The sequence below is a fragment of the Glycine soja genome, chromosome 11, assembly GCF_004193775.1.
Source record: "Glycine soja cultivar W05 chromosome 11, ASM419377v2, whole genome shotgun sequence".
NCBI classification, from domain to species: domain Eukaryota; kingdom Viridiplantae; phylum Streptophyta; class Magnoliopsida; order Fabales; family Fabaceae; genus Glycine; species Glycine soja.
The window spans coordinates 45,706,559-45,726,183 of NC_041012.1; the positions used below are offsets into that span (position 1 = coordinate 45,706,559).

General features: G+C 33.1%; 2 protein-coding genes across 2 annotated transcripts; both read right to left on the reverse strand.

Moving 5' to 3' along the window:
• Positions 1-788: 788 nt before the first annotated feature.
• On the reverse strand, positions 789-3,098 carry LOC114377395. Its single transcript, XM_028335879.1, has 3 exons — positions 2,877-3,098; positions 1,523-1,728; positions 789-1,325 (listed from the first exon to the last, which is right to left on the reverse strand). The coding sequence occupies exons 1-3, from the start codon at positions 2,964-2,966 to the stop codon at positions 1,064-1,066; spliced, it is 558 nt and encodes a 185-aa protein (XP_028191680.1). The 5' UTR covers positions 2,967-3,098; the 3' UTR covers positions 789-1,063.
• Positions 3,099-6,935: 3,837 nt separating this feature from the next.
• LOC114374996 (COP1-interacting protein 7-like) lies at positions 6,936-14,481 on the reverse strand. The gene is made up of 9 exons (XM_028332727.1): positions 13,965-14,481; positions 13,668-13,844; positions 13,320-13,444; positions 12,735-12,787; positions 12,605-12,657; positions 12,345-12,497; positions 11,280-11,509; positions 9,142-10,871; positions 6,936-8,441 (listed from the first exon to the last, which is right to left on the reverse strand). The coding sequence occupies exons 1-9, from the start codon at positions 14,021-14,023 to the stop codon at positions 7,452-7,454; spliced, it is 3,570 nt and encodes a 1,189-aa protein (XP_028188528.1). The 5' UTR covers positions 14,024-14,481; the 3' UTR covers positions 6,936-7,451.
• Between the last annotated feature and the right edge of the window lie 5,144 nt (positions 14,482-19,625).

Below are 19,625 nucleotides of genomic sequence, written 5' to 3' on the forward strand. Positions count from 1 at the left end.
TAAAAATAAAAAATTAAACTATTTAGTATGTGTTTGAATTTCCAGTTTCAATCTCCGTTTTCAAGAAGCATCATCTTGTTTGCTTCTGCCATGAAAATATATTGGACTTCGTGTCACCACATAAAATAAATACGCTCTTACTCAATTGAAGATTGTTTGTCAATAAGTTCTTTTGAGAGTTCTATCAATCGAGAGGAAAAGTTATTTTTGTAGCTGTTGTAGCCGAAAAGAACAATTCAAAACTCAAACCCATGACTTTTACTCATTTGAAAGTTTTAAACAAATATGAGTATACTTCCTTTGGTTTCTATTATAAACAAAAGTTAACTAATTTTATTTTATTTAATAGGATTATCTATAAAATATCTTTCATTTAACAGGACTATAACTTATGTTAATATCAAATTATATCAAATTTCAATGAAGAATAATTTAAAAAAAAAGCTTATTTTAATTTTGAGATTAACATAATTTAATGAAATTAACTAATTTCTTAATAAGTATAAAATCATTTTTTATATTAATCTACAAATAAGACCAAAATTTTAGATGTCAAATTCATACGGGGCAATAATAGCACTTAATATAAACTAAAATTTGCAGCTGCCGTATACCTTTATGTATTACATGGGAATGCAAATGGACAAAGTTCTTTTGAAGCACCAAAGGTATGAGTGAAATTCCTCCTATCATAAACGACCAAAAATATTAAGGAAATTGACCCTACAGTGAAGTTACCAACATTCTAAATGAAAGGACTACAGTTTAAGTATGCAGAAAATCAAGTGTGTTCAGAGAATGCAAGAAATTATTTCTCTTGTTGATAAATGTATACATGACAAAGAACTTCAAAAATGTAAAGAGGCAATGAATCAGTCACCCATAACATACGACAATAGGTAACAACAACAAAAAATTACTAAAATACAACGTATACCATTCTTGTAAAGTAGCTAGACAGTAAATACAATAAATGCACTAAAATCAAGGAAATGTGCTGCAGAATCCAGACTCCAGATATAGTCACACCTAAATGTTTGCTGTAAAATTCTTAACTAGAAGCTCATTTGTAGGTTCCCATACCGACACCGGTCTCGCCGCCGGCATAAGGTTGGAAGCTTTCCCTTGCCCTTGAGTAGTTGATATAGTAGAATTCAGAGATTATGGCAGTGAAGAAAACAAAAGCAGCACCGGCAGCAAAGACTCCCTTCCTAACTGTTTCGCAAGATGGAGGATTCTCCCCGAAGATGGTCCTGTACTTGGTGTGATAGGCATTTTCCACTGATCCAGCCAACAAGCACACCTCAGCTATGATGAAAAACACCCTGAAGGAGAAAGTTGCAAAACAAATTTTATCAGTTAAAATGTTCGATACCAAAAGTTTATCATGGTGTATCATGTATGGAAATTAAATGAAGTTAATCAGCTTTGCAAGATATAAAAATGTCTGAATATTCTACAGTTAGTTAAGTGTTAAGACTTGATATCACTATAGGTAATTCTGCGAAGAATGATAATATACCAGCAGATTATGAAAAGAACAACTGCACAGGCCCTTGAGCCTCCAGGGTTAAGAGGCTTCCCGCAACAGAAGCATCGGCTTGCCACCATTATCAGGACTTGACTAACCAAGAGAAACAAAAATGCTCCAACACCATAGCCAGTTGCTATATCAGAGTTATAGACACAGTAATTATAATTCTTTTCATTGTCCGTCACAACACTAGCCTGCCAAAATTAAACAAAGATAAATATTCTGTTAAGGAGGAGGTAAAAAGGTAAAACATAAAAATTTGATTGCATAATATTTATATAATGGTTACTTATAAGTCATTAGGAGTGAACTACTGGTGAGGGGCTTTGAAAATTTAGAAGAGATTATAGGTTCAAACCTCAATGCCAAAAATGCAGCAAGGAGTAAAAAACCATTTTATTCCTTCGACCTTGAATTATGATTATACATTTCCTAACTCTAAAAACTGGATTACCATTACATTTTCACAAGCACTTGGTGATTGTTTTTGAAAAAGAACCTTGACTGCTTAGTTCTATAAGAACTCATAAGTTGCCTATCCATTAGGGAAACACCTGCGTTGGCTAAGTAGTCATAACTCATAAATTCACAAGCGGCAACTACAAAATCTAAAGCTCAGGTGAGGCACACATGACACCTTTGAAGAAAACATTAACCAGATTGACAATTTTTCGTTGTTGAACTTCAATGAAAGAATTATTAGCATAAATTTGATACATGAGAAGGTTAAAAAGAAGGAGAAAAAGGAGAGATCTGAGGCTTCACATAATAGAACATTTCTTCTTGTATACAAACAGGACTGTAAAATGTATATACAGATCTGGAGTTATATTAACAGACATAACCAAAGAAATCACAAACCTATGACATCAATGCCGAACTTCTTCACCCAAGTGAGAAAAAGTTCAAGATCTGTCATGTCTTGGAATGCAAACAACCAAGGAAAAAAGTCACAGAAACACAAAAAGATTGCAGATATTTTAATTTTGTAAACTTCATCCAATATCACATTCACAACGAGTTTGAAGAAAGACTACATTTTCAACAGTAAACAGATCTGGGTATGCCCACATCAGAACAAACTGGGAACTCAATAAAATGAACAAAAAAAAAAAAAGGCACCCAACATCAAATTTTCAAACTTTAATTCATAAAAAGAAACGTAAAAGATTAAAGATTCAAGCTTTGCCCATATTTTCTCATTTCATCAACAATCAAGAAAGAGAAAAAAGAAGATTTTTTATCCAGCAATGGTCAACTGATCACACGATTCTTGTCAAACCCAGATTTTTCTTTTGGATTTAGAGAGAAAGAAAGAGCGAATTGAAATGAGAAAACTCACGGTGCTTCTTCTCTGCTCAGCAGCCACGGCAAGTCCAAAAGCAATCAAATCAAAAACGAAGACAGTGATGAGTAAAAGCTTTGAAGCCATGGTTGAGAGTGGAGAATGTTGCAGAGAACAGAACAATGCTGGATTTATTCACTCTCTTTCTCTGTGTTTGTGTTGTGTTCTGTAGTGTCTTCACTGCTCTTTGCAACTATAAAAGCAAGCTGGATTCCTGACTGTGCAAGTTAAGCAGCAATAAATCACCAAAAAAAAAAATGTAAAAAGGAAAGATGCTTAAACTTTAAAGAATTGCGTTGAAAATAATAGAATAGGAATAGAAAAGGACGTGGCATCGGTTGACTAATATATGAAAATTGGTATTTTACCTGCTAATACAAAGATTACTTACCAAACTAGAATGATAGTGTAAGGTGGTAACATAAGCTAGTTGTTTATGTGTAGTTATAATCACAATGTGTTACATAATTAAAAAGATAAAATAGAATGAATGAATTGATGCGTACCTAATCCAAATTTAATTAGAATATATTAAAAGTGTAAATATATATTTCTTCTATCATCATCTAATTATAAATTATTATAAGGCTGCGTATAATATCCCTCCCTCATACCTTCGCATAGCGAAGGCAATGGGATACGAAGTTAAGAGGGCGAACCCTGGTGCAGCGGTAAAGTTGTGCCTTGGTGACTTGTTGGTCATGGGTTCGAATCCGGAAACAGCCTCTTTGCATATGCAAGGGTAAGGCTGCGTACGACATCCCTCCCCCATACCTTCACATAGCGAAGAGACTCCAGGCAATGGGGTACGAAGTTTTTTTATATTTGATAGGAACTAAAGAAAATAAAGAAAAAAGAATACAGATCATGATAATTTTTTTATTTGCATCAAGAGAAACAAAGAAAAAATCGAATTATAAAAAGAAAAAAAATATTTCTTTTTCCAATTCAAATTTTAATTTTTTTTCTTTTGATTTTGTTTTCCTCATTCCCAACATAGCGTTGAGAACGTATGATATAATTGTTCATCTTTATAATAATTATATTAAAATTTATAACAAATGTGGTTTTTAATTAGTTGAATGTATATAACTTTTTAGAATGATAGTATATAATATATATATATATATATATATATATATATATAATTATAATGAATTAAAATGTTTTTTTTCATATTTTTATTCGGTCACATTAACATATTATATGGTATGTTGACTTTTATAATGATAAATTACAAAAGTATGCCTTAATTAATTGACAATATAAATTTATATAATAATATATAAAATTAAAATTTATGTTATTATTATTATTTTAATTTATATATGGAAGTAAAACTTGAAAACATGTAAACTCAGCAGGTGGTCTAATGATGAATTTTTTTTATAATATGTATAAGGATTTAAATTCTATCCTCACTTATTATATATAAAAAATCTTAGGAACATGATAAATTTGATGATCCCATTTCAAGGACAAATGAATTTTCGATTAATGAATTGTCAAAGTAAAATAAATTTATTAAGAAATATTTCAAAGTTGTTCTTGTTATAATTGTTAATTGTCATTGAATAATTAAAGTGTAATAAATAACATCAGAATGGCCTATTTGTATGTTGGTACCCTTGAATCAGGTTTGGTGGGAGAGTCGGTGAGAAACCGACGGTTGTTGAAGAATTGAAGAAGGGGTAGTATGGTAATTTAGCGGACACGTGAGGGTGATGGAATTGTTGTCGGTGAGGGCATAATCGGAAGAAAATTACGTAACAGTAAAGGAACAAAGGAAAGGATGGAAGGACAATTGATCAGAAATAGATGATTCTATTCTACGACACAAAACAAACTTAATCAGCTTTTTTTTAAAAAAAAAAAATCTGTCTGTATTCCATCGATGAAAAGAAAAAAAAAAAAAGAAACAAATCACCATTGTTCAATTTATTTTAGAAAAATAACTATTCATTTTTATCAATGTCTTGACAAGCCATTATTTCCTAAAAATAACCATTTCTATATAGATGCTATCAGACCACACAGCTTAGAATTAGATGGCAGAACCTTTCTTGCATTTTCAGTCTTTTCCTTTGTTGTTGGTTAAATACTTGAATTCTTATATTTTTTATATTTTAAGCACAATAAAATTATGAGCATTTGTAGCGTCGCCACTATTTTTTAATTAATTGTACCTGATAACGAAATCAGTTTATGGTTAAAATAAAACCAACCAAATGCGTAAATCAACTAATATATGATTATTTTAATTTAATTAAAAATCTTAAATTTAAGTCTGATTTATGTAATTACCTTAAATATTTAGAAAGAAAGTTTTATTATTTATATTAATCTACCTGATTCAGCCATGAATCTCACAAAGAAATTGTGTTATCTAGACCAAAAATTAAAATGATGATCCAATTTTTTAACTCATTATAAAAACAAGCTGCATAGACACATGGCTAGGAGTTGTGATGAACTTTTGTTAATTTTTAAGTTTACGAAGTGAATATAATAGTGCTCCCCATTACAACCTTTCTCGAAAACGAAGACTTTTATATCATTTTTTGGAAAATTTGTTTTAGATTGTCCCGGCCTCTTCCCCTCTAATGGATCTTTCGCAAAGTCAAGATTCAAACAATTGATTCTACACTCATAATTAAAGGTAGATTATGCTTTTAGTTTTGCTTCTTATATATTTTATTAATTTTACAGGGTTTGAAAATATAATCAAGAGTAGAGATTTAGCTTCCTTTCTCCGGTCATTTGCTGTTAGGAAGAAAACAATTATCCAAAGTAATTACCTAGAAAACTACCATAAATGACTAAAAGGAGATAAATTGAACATTCATATTTTTCATTGATAATGATTCAGTGCAACAATAACTATTTAAATATAACATAATTGGAGCATTAATTTCAGAGAAGTATCAAATAACATAGTATAGAGAAGTAACAATTGAGGTCCAATTGAAATGCATGGCTCATCCCTCTATCATTTACCTTGTGTGTTTACACACACTCCAAGTTAGAAGACTGTGTATATATAGCACTGATTATATACAGACAATCTCATGACTTCTCCCACGCAGCTCCTATGGAGTTGTAATAATCACCCAAGAAATGCCATTACAAGATACCCATAATAGCAATTAATGGAGAGTTAAAGGCTGGGACGACTGTTACAAAGCAGGAAGGGATACCCTAGGATTAAAAAGATAGATTACGCTTGTCTCAACTGAATGCTTCTGAACTATATCTGCTAAACCCTAGATACAATCTAGTTTCAGTAACAATTCCTTTTATCAATTAGCTCCACCTATATAACATCAATATGTATTTGTATGAATAAGATCATCTAAATTAGAAAATCTTATAGATGTTCTTCAATTTGAGGTGATCCTCGATGGATGACTCTCATAATTATATTTGTAGAGATTCCAATGATACGAGAGTATAGAGAAAACGAGTGTGTTAGTGTTCCTGAGTCCTTAGGAGGCTTCTCTCTCACACATACACACATATAGGAACCACATAGCCAAGTATGCATGAATGCTTGATCGTCCTGTTTTACTTATTACCTTAAGCATAATAAATCTGGGGTAAGTGAAGGTGCTAGTTTTATCATGCGTATTTCTTTAATGTAGATGTAATGTAATGCATACACGTGCTCGTGTATGGTGTTTTTTTTTTCTTTTTGATAGGCACTCGTGTTTAAGATATAGTGTATAGTGACAAAATTATCCCACTCCAGGCACAGCTAAGCACTGTTCGGTTTTCAGCTAACGTTTTCGTGATCTTGTCTCACACTTGCACATCATCGTCATATTTTTATTGCTATTTATTTATGTCGGTGGAGCATCCATTTTTCACCTTTTGGTTCTTCCATCCCTATTTATGTCGTTGTAATAGTATGGACAGTGATTATTTTTCTCCTTTTTGGTTCTGTCATCCCTTTGCATGTCACAAACATTTCTCTTTCTCATCAATTCAGAACAATGCTAAAGCAATTAGCAATTTAACATTCATTGGATGCCACCAAGGGGTAAAATGAACAAAAAATAACTCATTGGTATAACGAATATTTGCAATAGAATATCAGCATGAAATAATATGAAAGTCATACACAACCAAACATTACAACTTTCATGAATACAAGGAAACAGGTTTTTTTTTTTGGCATCATATGACATTAAACAAGTTAAGCCTCGTATAAAAAGTTCCAACATGGAAAATTTATTACCTGTGAAAGCCTTCCTTAGGATACACCATATTCAGATAATTTACATCATGGATCTCTAACATAACAAGCAACTCCCCATCTCATGGCTTTGTTATTTCGTGTGTCAAGCAGGAAAATATCTACAATCTTCCACATGACTTCCATATGTGTGTTCAAAACAAGAAATAATTCAATGTGCCAAACACTTTCTGTTGAGCAAAAGAATGGACGAAGTAAACTCTTTGAAATGTTGAAAAACCAAAAGCATGGAAAAGAGAACTGATAGCTTATCAAAACACTTCAGAAGATTATTATGAACCAATTTGCACAAAATCAATCCACCAGGGTGCTTTGCTTCAGCTCTTTCTTCCAAAGAATAGAAGCTTACGAAATCCTTTTGCTGGTTTTGAATTGTCCTCATCAGTGTTCCATTTCTTCCTGGAGTGGACTGATTCTGGCATCATCACTTGGTTATTGGGTGGAGGGGTAGTAGAAATTTGTTTCTCAGTGACTTGAGGCAAGATAGCATTATTCTCATGTATTTCTTGATTAACATTTGAGTTCACAGCAGAAACTGTGAGGGGTTTGCTAGGTAATGCAGCTGTAGGATTTGTGATCACATCAGTAATATGTTGAGGTTTGCTATCACCAGGAAGTGAAGATAACTTGTTTGACACTTCTTCACCTCTGGGCTGATTTCCTCCCAACGCAAGATTGTGATTCGGCAAAGATGGATCGGCATGAAGCTGGCCAACATTTGCGTGCACATGCTCTCTTTCTGAAATCAAAGATGTCGCATCTTTCTCTGATGACGTCTTGGATAGCTCTCCATTGTCTTTCAAACCAAGATTACTGTTATTTGTTTCAACAGACTGTGTGGCGCCAGAGTTCCTTGGCAATGCTACTGAGATTTCTATTTCATTCTTAGCCTGGCCATTAGTGGCTCCTAGAACCTCCCCATTTGTTTTCTTCGCGTCTTCTTTAAGACTTGAAGATTTGACTTCTTTTGGGTCCTGTTTCTTTTCTGTGCTTGCAGTCTTCTGCAAAGGTACACCATTTGCCTTCAAGGTTGGTTTCTTGGTTGGACCTGATTTTGCTGGACTTGGTGAAACCTTCGACTGACTTACTCGGGCAGTTGCAAGACGTTCAATGGTGGAATTCCTGATGACTGGTTTTTGCAATTTCTTGGTCTCCTCATTGGATGGATGTATCTTAGGATTCTCTTTCTTTGCAGAAGTCAAGGAAGTCTTAGTTCCAGTTCCAGTCTTCTTAGAGGCACTTCTTTCAGCAATTCTTTTCTGCCGCTGAATCATCAATTCCTCCTTTTTCTTTCTATTTTCCTCTTCCTATAAATAAAAGAGGGCAATAAAAGTGAACAAATAAAAAATTAGTAAAAGAATGAGCTACTCCAATAACTCATGATGTTACAACTAAGATCTTTAGAAAATATTAAGAGAAGTAAAATCCCCATCCCACATTTATTTTATTTTTGGACATCCCATCCAATATATATTAACAATAGAAATTGATACTTTTTTCTAAACCATACAATGAAAGAACTATCCATGTGTATTTGGCGCAACCTAAAGTGTTGTTTTCTGAGCCATATAATGATATAATCAAAGAATTGAACAAGAAATTTCTACTTTGTGAAAATAAACAGGCAGCAGTTATGTTCAATGAAATTTCACAACAATTGAAAACTCACTTGCAGTTGGATTTATCAACTGATGGCCCTCTAGTAAGTGGGGGCACACATTCCAATCCAAACTAAACTTCAAAATGATTGAAAACTTACAGTTTGATTCAAAATGAAACATCTACAGTTATTAAAATCCCTTGCAGTTTGATTTATGAATGTGGGGGAGCCCAAATGAATTCACTTAAGGTGACAATTATGCATCTCAAAAAAGAATCCTATCATATATGGTTGGTTCTGGATCTAAAAAAAGCTATTATGGATCCCAAAAAAGAAGCAATGTTTAATATATTCCTTTTTCTTTCACTTAACCTTTCAAGGAAATTGCTAGAGCCAAGACAGTTTACCTTCTCAGATTTGCTCTTAGTAACTCTAGTTTTGCTTCCAGGGGATGCTTTGCTTCTTGACGTGATATTAGATTTGCTTTTCCCAAGAGATGCATTTAGAGCCTTAGGCTTTGCCTCTTTACTGGAAACTTTCCCATTTTTCACTCCAGGAGTTTTTGTATCGGTACCCTCAAGATTAGATGAATGATTTTTATCTGTTTCAACTTCAGATAGCTTTCTATTAGCTTCATTTGAAGAAATGTTATTATCATAATCCATTTCCATGCTCCAGGGTGCCAGACTTTGCTCTAAAGTAGAATCACGGTCAAGAACCATGAAGAGATCATCAGGCTCATGGGAATTTAAGGTTTCATTCTTATTGTGTGAACCTTCTTGTGTGCTATTCATGAATTCAGTAGCCCCAACAATGTCTGAAACCAAACTAAGATCAGCTGCTGACTGAGAATTGAATTGATCTTCTGATGATCGAGCTTGAATCATGAAAGAGTCATCAGTCACAATGTCTTTTCTGTTTTTCTCTACATGAAACGAATCAGTAGCTGATGATGAAACGGAAATGCCATCAAACATGCTGAAATCTCGGTTTTGATCCACATTTCCTGGTTTACCAGACTGGTTGATAATGAACCAATCCTCTTCTGTCTGGCATTTAGTGAGGGAAGATTCTGGGCCATTGCCCGACAGATTTGACATAGAATAGCTACCTGATTTGTCATTTCTCTGAGAAAACAACATCGCCTCATCTGTGTTAATGTTTTTCTTCATTAATGAAGGAGCATCCTTTCCATCCTTAAAGTTATCAACACGGTTTTGAACCTCACCATCGAATCCCCTCTCAGTCACAACAAAGGAATCATTTGAAACTGCTCGAGTTTTACTAAAGTCTGGTTCGTGGTTAAATTCATTTGACCTTCCATTCTCAAAATTCTGACTGCCAATATATTCCTCCTGGAACTTCATAGGCTGTTCTTCAGTATCAGGAGTAGAATCATCATCTCTCAAAAGAAGATTCTGGAAAGCATCCCAGTTGTTATTGCCTTTCATGCCATTGGAATCAGCATCATTTGAACCATTTAGCTTGCCAGAGTGCTTTGCAATATGCTGTTTCTTACGGTGACGGGAGCTTGACTTGTTTCTTCTTTCAAATGATCCTACAACTTCCTCTACCTGCTGTTTCAGGGAATCTCCATTGATAAATTCTTCCTCATTGGACAAACTTCCCTCAGTGACACTACCCTTTTCGCCATCTCCGTTAGAAGTTATGTAGTTTATATTGCGTATAACCACTTTCCTTGAGGACTTCTTTCCATGCTTCTTTTTGTGGTGATGTTCTGTTGAAGAGTGCTTTTTACCTTGCCTTGAATGGTTATCTGAATCACTCTCATAACTAGAGTCAGAGGATGCTGTAGAGCTATCTTCTTCAGATTGCTGCAGTGTTTGAGAATGTTTCTTTTTCTTCTTCTTATACGATGATTTATGATAATCCTTGTCTCGGTCATGAACAATATGAGGGTCTTCCATATTTGAAGGCCATTGCATATTCCCCGGATAATATGAAGAAGGAACCTGCATACCAGGATAAAGGTACCCTTGGTATGGGGACATTTGTTGAAATGGGTGGTGACCCTGAAAGTTGTGCATGTACTGTGGAAGATGGTTTGGCCAGGACATTGGTATTTGAGCTCTTCCATCTGTTGATGGTGTTTGACCCGATGTTGGCAAGCTATAATCTGCAAATTTTCAAAATCAACAAATAAAAAAATTTGGATCTACCTATACAAGATTTAAGTTGCTAGATAGACTTTGTTTCAAAAAATTAGTCGCACATACATTTTGCTGGAAATTCCTAGTCGTAATTTGTACAAGTCTAATCAAGCGTGAGGCTAGCACAATTCATGTATTAATTCTAAATTTTCTCAAAAGAAAGAACTATATATTCTTTTTGTTTAACAATGAAGAAAATAGACAAACAGTGGTGAGACTACCATAGTAATATTTTTTTTATTTATCAAAGACGACTATGGAAAAGGCAAATGGTTTCTAAAAAACCATTTGTTCTGCTTAGTTTTTGGAAACCTTGTAACAAGGAGGGGGCAAAGACCGAGATACTGAATCAACTTAGCAGTAAAGGAGGATACCATGGCCTATGTCCAAACTTGCATGACTTGGTGTTGACTCAGAAATTGAGGCATCAACTATGCCATTTAATTTACTGCTTGTATCATCTTCTCCAGCAAGTATGATTCCAGATGTCCTCAAGTATGGCAGTTCAGGCTGAGCAGCCGCCTGCATGGCTGCTATCTCATCTATCCATAGCTTGTCTTCATTCTTTTGTTTGCACAGCTCTAAGAAATTAATGCATGCTTCCCTACATGAGACAAAATTACATTAAATAACAAAACAGAGAAAGTTTTCAGTGGCTAATCTTTCATATCATAATCCTATATCAAGGAATCATGTGAATATATTATTGTATTGAATGAGTCTACTCAGAAATTATGTTGAAGGACAGAAAGATTAATAATATCAATCAAATAAAGTTGAGAGAGAGGGGGAGGTGTTGAGACAAGTATTCAAATATCAACAGAATACTGTTTGTTCTGGTGATGGTGCATCTATAGTTTAACTAGTCCTTATTACTTCTAAAGTCTAAACTGTAAATGGAAACTGAGAGGATTCTCCTTTTGGAAATATTAAATTTTGTTTCCTTTTTTCCTTGTTGTACCACTCTTCGTTCCTGCCTAACAAGGGTCATAACAAGAAACACAAATCTGCAAATTATTTAACAAATGTTTCTCATAAATTTTGGCGTAACAGACAAACAAGTTATTATGGATTTTTTATTTTATTTTAAAAATTCATTAAACTTTTGAAAAGGACTTTCAGACAAACACGAAGGAGGTAATATGTATATGCAATTGCTTGAGGTAGGAGCCATTCATGTCAATATACGATGCTCATGTGATCATGTCATATCTCAAATGGAACATTGTCTAAATAATGTCAGTGATAAAACAAGAGTAAAATGAAAAACAAGCAGTGAATAGTTAATAAGGTGCGAACCACTATGACCAAACACAAATGTAAAAGTAGAAATGAACTTTCGCTCGAGTGAGGTAAAGGTTTTATTTATCATTATTATTTTGCAATTCAAAGCGAACTGTTTCAATAGATCCATGTCATTTTGTGGTATGCTTGCTGACCTCAAACGTGAAGCTCCAAATGCATCAGCAAAACATATAAGATCATCCACAGATTCTGGGTAATATCCTGCTACTAAAGCACGGGCATAGGCCATTGCTTGTTCTTTGCAAAGCATAGCTTTACGATTATCTAGAACACGTTGAAGGCGAACCCTGTTCATTGAAAATTGATGAAATATTATTGTAAGGTATGTAGATACATCCTGAAGAACAAAAAGATGTCATACAAGACAAAAAGGAAAACACCAAAAATTCAATACCTGGAGTTTTCTTCATGTCCATCTTCATTGATTCCAGCTGATTCATCTTTCATCTAAAAAACACCAGGTGATAAGAGCTCAATATCTTACTAAAACCAAGGCAACATTAGCAAGAGTCATGTTTACATACCTTAGAGGAAGTTGTTGACCTTTTGACACGCCCATCAGTAGATGAAATGCTTCCTGTCAATCCCATGTCAAAATATGAAGTTGGAGCTACAAGTTATTTTATTTTATTTTGTTTTTGTTTTTTTTTTTGCTATTTACTTTCATTATAACAATACTAGAAACAGTGCAAAATTCCAGCCAACGTAACCTGTGGAAACACTATTTGATAATTTTACCCTCAAATGGAACATTTAGTGATATCTATTGCACAATTAACATGCTGACATGATTAGCTAAATTGGACCATCAAATTATTGAAAAGTCATACCAAACATCCAAGTAATTCGGCACCCTTGCAATCAAATTAGCCATAGATAAAGGCATATATACATGTTAGATTAGTATCTCTCACTATTCAATTCACAACTCTCAAAGAAAAAAACGTATTGACCCCCTATAATTTTGAATAGTTGCACTTGGGTAGAAGAACGAAAATAAAAATAAGAATTTTTACCACAAGAAAGTTTAATTTAGAATAATAATAGGGATCCAATTACAATCAACAAAATAATAAATCAATAACGTGATTAAGATTTCCCATCCATACCTTCTGCTTCTGCCAACAAATTGTTCCTCTCACTTGATTGAATCGATCCTTCAATCTGCACAATCTCCTTTTCTATTGTCACAAACCTCTCTAGAACTTCTGGAGTGCTTATAAATCTAACAAACCTATAGAAAATGAACCAAAACAGACAATCAACATTGGTCTTACAAAATCATTTTACACGATGATAACCTACACACAAGTAATTAAAGGAGGCTAATCCTTATTCCTTTGATCTGATCCAAAATTCACATTTTTTCTGCATTCAGAACATTCAAATCCAATTTATCAAAAATTCAAAACCCCAAATTTTTTTCAAACCAAAGCACAAGAACAAAATAAAAGAACCTTTGGAGGGTGGCTTTGGTGAACCAGTGAGCATGTTCACCAGGTGGACGCAGAGTGATGGAATAGCCACCTTTAGAAATCTGATCCTTGGCACTCTTGAGGTGAGAAAGAAACGGTTCTAACAGCCCAGAAGCAAGTCTTTCACTCACACCTCCACCAACAACAACAAGGTCACACCTTCAACATGCAAAAAAACCAAGAAAAGAAACACACACACACACAAAGTCAAAACAAACCATTTGGTGCCACAATTTTCATGTGTGTGTGCGCGTGTGAATTGCGAATCATCATTAGAACCTGGTTCTGGTTGGAGTGAGCTGAAAGAGGGCATGATCAAGACGAGAGTATGGATCCATGGATGGTCCAAAAAGAGCGAGATTCAGAGTTCAAAGTTCAAAGTTGAAAGCTTTGGATCCTTAATTATTAAGTCCCTCCTCTTACATGGAAATGCAGAAGATGGAAGGCTAGCAGTGGCACATGGGGTGAGTGAGAAGAATGAGGGAATGCAAGAGGCTCGGTTTTGTTGAGTTTGGAACGTGGGACCAACAGAACATGCTTATGCTGTCGTGTGCACACACACTCGCACGTTGTGTTTTGTTTTGTTTTTTATTTTTGTTCAGAAAGAGAATTATGTAAAAGAATGGTCAAGTGTTAGAACTTGCAAGTGCAATGGAGATGATGAAAGTAGTAGATAGATTTGAGAGAGGTTAAGAGGTCCATTTTCCTTTCTGTGTTAACTTGTCATCCAAGAGAGCAGAGAGCAGAGAGAGAGTCTCAGTCTTGCTTTAAGATGTTGTCGGTGTCATTCACAGGAAGAGTGAGTGAGCGAGCAGCAAAGAATAATTACAGTTGTTGTAATCACTTCATGCTCGTCAATGCCAAGGCCCAACCACAAAAATAATTATTATAAAAAAAGTATCTTGTTCTTGGCATCAGCATCGCATGAACCCCATCTGTCTGCATCCCATGCTCCAACAAACAGTCATAATTAATTCAGCTTCTTCTTCTTCTGTGGACGAACCTTTTTACCTTTTCTTGGAGTATCTTCATGAATTCACTGTTGAGTATCAATATTCTTGTTTATAATCTTAATAGTACAATTTTATGATTAAAAAACTCTCGTATGCTTAAAATTAATTCAAACTGAACTTTAATCAATTACAATTTTGAGATGTCTCAAAATATTAATAAAATTTCTACTAAAATTACTTTAATGTTATTTTAAGTTTTTAATTAGTTATTATTTACAAATACTGTGTGTAACGAAACAAAAAATCCTGTATTTTTTTTAGTCTTATCCTATTTTGGAGCTATTATAGTTTGGAATGTAGTAACTGAATTAATTGCTCTTTTGTTAGGTTCATATTGAAGTCAAAATATGTTAGGTGTGGTTCAAACAGAATTATTTTCGATGGACGAAAAACAATTTCATCAAATTATTAATAAAAAAAATATTAATAACACACTTTTTTTGAATAAATTGTTTTTTATTGGGTTTTTTTACAGGTTTTTATTGGTTAAAATTTAATAAAAATTAAAAAAAAATTGTTGTGAATCTCTCATCTAATTTAATGATTTTCTCTTATTATTTTATAGTTATTAATAAAATTAAACCAACAATAAAATATGTGTTAAAAAGAATATATAATAGAGATTATGTTACTGGTATTTCTCTATCGCTAAACCATCTTTATTTTATGAAAAATGGAAATTTCATAAAGGGATTACTTACCATGACATGCGGGGTTATATCATAAAAAATAGTATATAATCACATTCAATATAAAGCTTACAAATAATTATATCTTATTATAATTAGTTACGTACTTATGAAATACGAGCCTACACAACTTTTTTATTAAGCAGCAGGGTTATCCACAAACAAACTACTCTACTCATGCCCAAATGTTTGAATACGTATGAACTACATTGAATAAACCGATCTAAAATTACATTAAAAATGAAGAAATTAATAGAAATTAGTCATTCTTAATGTTAGGAAGTAAAGAGTAGCTATCTGTTGTTTGCCACTATGATTAGAGTCAATAAATTGGAAGGAGCTAGCTGTCTATGATTAATATTGTGCTTTTGGTACAAACAAATGTACATCTCCAAAACAAAGGAAACCGACAAATAGGAGTAAAATAATAACCAAAGCTCACCTATAGCTATGACAAAACAAGTTATGGGAAAGAATGTTGTGTTCTCGCACTTTTAGAAAAGGACTTTCAGCTGAGGATAAATAGTTGTGCTTTTTTCTATTTCTCATGAAAAATAAACAATATTGTCTGATTAAAAAAAAACTCTTGTTCCTTTGTTTCACTGGTCCTCTATGCTTTCTTTGATTTAAAGGAATAAAAACAAGAACTGGAAACATTTTTAAACTTGAAAAGAAGAAAAATAGAAAAAAAAATGAATTTTTATTCTAAGAAATCATTTTTTTTTATTTTTAACTAAATAAAAAATGCTTTATTACTTTTTTTTTCATCCAAACTTACCATTAGAGGATGACAGGAGAAAAATGTTTCAAAAAGACAATCTATAAACTTTAGAGGAAGAACAATTCACCACTAAACGTTTTTCTTTATATAACAGATTTATATTTTTCTTTCTATAAGAAAGTGTGAATAAGATCATTGTTATAGATAGGAACATTTTTACGTTTCTATCTTTCAAAACACCGAATAGAAGAGTCACTCTAGGACTAAATTTTGCAAATGATATTAGGGAATGCATGGATAATTGAATTAATCCACCTACTTTGTAGTTAGTTAAGGACAGGGACATTAGCACTCGTGGGACTATGTAATGGTGGTTGGATCGTTGATATAAGCAAAAAAGGTAGATAAATTTGCGATCATAGCCTTGCTAATAATCCATGACTTTTCAGCTTAATGTCGGTTTATATGTAGCTTTCCAATACAGAAATCAAATGCTTATCGGATTAATTGCTTCACCATGTGTTAACAGTAAGTAGGCCATAATTATTGTTATTTGATTGATATAATAGTATTGTTTTTGGACTTTCCCCTGATTTGATAATTGATATTGCTATTAGCACTATCAATTATTGACTAAACATTGTTCCAACTTCTAACTTAATGTATTTTAATGTAGGGGGATAAGAGGAGCCATCCAATTTAGCTACCACCATTGGTAGCTACTAGTAGATGGTGCAATCATTAATTATTTAAAAGTCTTTCAAGATGAAGTCTCAATTTGTTAAGGAATTTTACTCTCAAATAGTATAAATTAGTTATTAGTTATAGGGAAACTCATCTTAAAAAAAAAAGTTACAGGGAAAACTCCCACTTTTTACTCTATCACTTAGTTAACTATATATAATTTTTTCCTCTTTTTTCAGTGTGGCTTTCACTCAGAGAATAAAAAAGTTGTCTCATTGTCTTTGTTCAATATTATTGATGTCATTTATTTATTTAAAATATATTATATATTAAATACACATGGCTATTAATATGGTGCATCTCATATTAAATACACAAATTTAGAGATCATTATCCTTTTTCTTTGTATGTCTTTCAGGGTGAAATTGTGTAAATCGTGTTTTCTTCCAACTATGACCATTGGCCATTGCAACCGTTGGCTGGCCTTGCTTCAAGATATGTTTGTTTCCTTGTGATTAAATCAAAAGCAATCATTTAAGATAAAGTGTAGAACATCACCTGCTTATAATGGGGCCAAGCATTTTATATTATCTATTTGTTCACTTCAATAGTTAGTTAGACCCACTAAAGTAAGTTTTAAATGATACACAACATGGTGTTTATGCCCTTTTGTTTTGGGTCGATATTATTTTTGTTTGCATATATACTTTGTTTATAAAAATTAATAAATAGTGAAAATTAAAAGAAAATGTTGTTTGGTCTCATAGGTCTGCCAAGAAACAATGAATATTTACCACATATAGTAGTAGCTGTGTACATTGTGACATGATGTCCAATGTCCATGATGAAGATAGCCAATACACAGTCTTACTGAACATAGGGTTGGGTCCATGTAAGCTATTTTTGATTTGTTTGACATTGGCACATGACACAAAGTTTTAACCAACACCACAATACAAACAATCTGGCCAAACACTCTCATCACACCTGCTACTGCATGTGCCCCCATAATCTCTCTGCAGTATGCTAATAAACATGAGTAGAATTTGACTATATTTCTTGTATTTATATTTACATAACATGTCCCATTAATACTTTCATACTCTGGGAGGACCCTGCTGAATTGGTATAGATAGCTATAGGATGGGGCATATGCCACTTCAGCAGGAAAACATTCTAGCCTAATTACTTAAACAGCATGAAAGTACAAAAAGTTGAAACTAAAATAAAACTTAGGAATAAAGATAAATAAGATTCAATCATTTATACATAAAAAAAATCACTTTATTCTAGAGTTATTAATTGTACTTGTTTAGCCGTTTTAACTAATTTATATGTCTGTTTGCCCAAAACAAATATGTTTAATAAAAAGATTTATATTCCACTACTTCCTAATATTTTTAAAATATTACTTAAATAACCATACTTATGTGTGTGAGTTTACGATGAGTTGGGCCTTCACTTCTTCACTTGGTGCCAAGGACCCAATTATTCTCAACCCCCACCCCCACACACCACCACTTTCCTCTTCACACCACCCACTCATATTTTACCCCTCCTTCACACCCTTTTCCCCTTCAATTTGAAGTCTTTCTTCTTTCTTCCCACCCCCACTTTCATCTTTTCCTCATTGAGCACCCCTCCTTATTCTGCTTCTTCTCTTTTTTACATCCCCTTTAACTCATCTTCTTCGCAGCCCCATTCTTTCCTTCGTCTTCTCACTGTAGCTCAAGATCCTTATAGATACCATACTTTGCATAGTTGGCACCTCTAAATGATGTGTCATCTCTCCAACATCTACCTGTTCTTATCCAGTACACAACGGTGATGATGCAATTAGCTGTGTGATGGCCATGCTTGGGGTCAAGTTCGACCAGGCACACCCACTGGAACTAGGCAAAGTGTATCTAACCATAATCTTTACCATTGACCCAACTAAAGTTAAGTTAATAAACAAAACCACGAACAGACATTTGCGTGATTATTTTCACTTTATCAAAGAAACACAGAAAGAAAATTAAATTGAATTAAAAAAAAGAAACTCACCATCAGGGATCACCCAAAGTGCAAGTGTCTTGAGTCTTGACTATAAAACATAGTACAATAATAAATGGAGAATCCCATCTTCAATTCCAAAATGCAAGCACAGGTTATTTTCATTGTAAAATTAAATGTAATCACATTAAGTCCAAAGTAGTAGGAAACTAACAAAGAATAGCATGGGCCCAAGAACTAACTGGCCTCACACGACACTCCAATAAAGTCCATGAGCAGACAACACACATATGTAAAAATGTATCACTTTTTTCTCCAGAAAAGTTGTCTTAATTGGTCTTATGAGTTTTCTTATTATTTACTTTATCCATATTTAAAGAAAAGCCGAAATTTTACGGCTAAATTAAGTGTGTGTTTTGTTTACATTTTTATTTTCTGTTTTATTTTCTGAAAACTATTTTCATTTTCAAAAGATTAGAATTCTGAAAACATATTTGGTTTGACTTTTTGTTTTCTGTTTTCAAGAAATAAAAATACTGAAAATGTATTTTCAAAAGAAAATGTATTTTTAGATTTGTTTAAAATTACATTATTTGTCATCGCTTTTTTATTTTACTCAAAATGAGATTCATGATTTCAACTGAAAACAAGATTTTATTGTTTTTAATTTTTGGTTAGTTTGAGAAAAATATTTCCACTAAAGATGAAAATAAAAATCCGACTAAACACATTTTTATTACCATTTTTTTTCTGTTTAAGTGAAAATAAAAATAAAAAATAACTAAATCAAACACCTCTTAAAATATTGAGTGATAATTCCAACTTGGGCTAATAATCT

Bases quoted from the DNA above. Each gene is read 5' to 3' on its own strand.
- LOC114377395 (XM_028335879.1), bottom strand. From the start codon at position 2,966: ATGGCTTCAAAGCTTTTACTCATCACTGTCTTCGTTTTTGATTTGATT. The intron at 1,729-2,876 runs GTGAGTTTTCTC...TAATTTTGGCAG, and splicing joins CTGAGCAGAGAAGAAGCACC to GCTAGTGTTGTGACGGACAA. The intron at 1,326-1,522 runs GTATATTATCAT...TTTCTCCTTCAG, and splicing joins GTTCTTTTCATAATCTGCTG to GGTGTTTTTCATCATAGCTG.
- LOC114374996 (XM_028332727.1), bottom strand. From the start codon at position 14,023: ATGGATCCATACTCTCGTCTTGATCATGCCCTCTTTCAGCTCACTCCA. The intron at 12,498-12,604 runs GTATTGAATTTT...TTCAATGAACAG, and splicing joins GGACATGAAGAAAACTCCAG to GGTTCGCCTTCAACGTGTTC. The intron at 8,442-9,141 runs GTAAACTGTCTT...TTTTATTTATAG, and splicing joins CTAAGAGCAAATCTGAGAAG to GAAGAGGAAAATAGAAAGAA.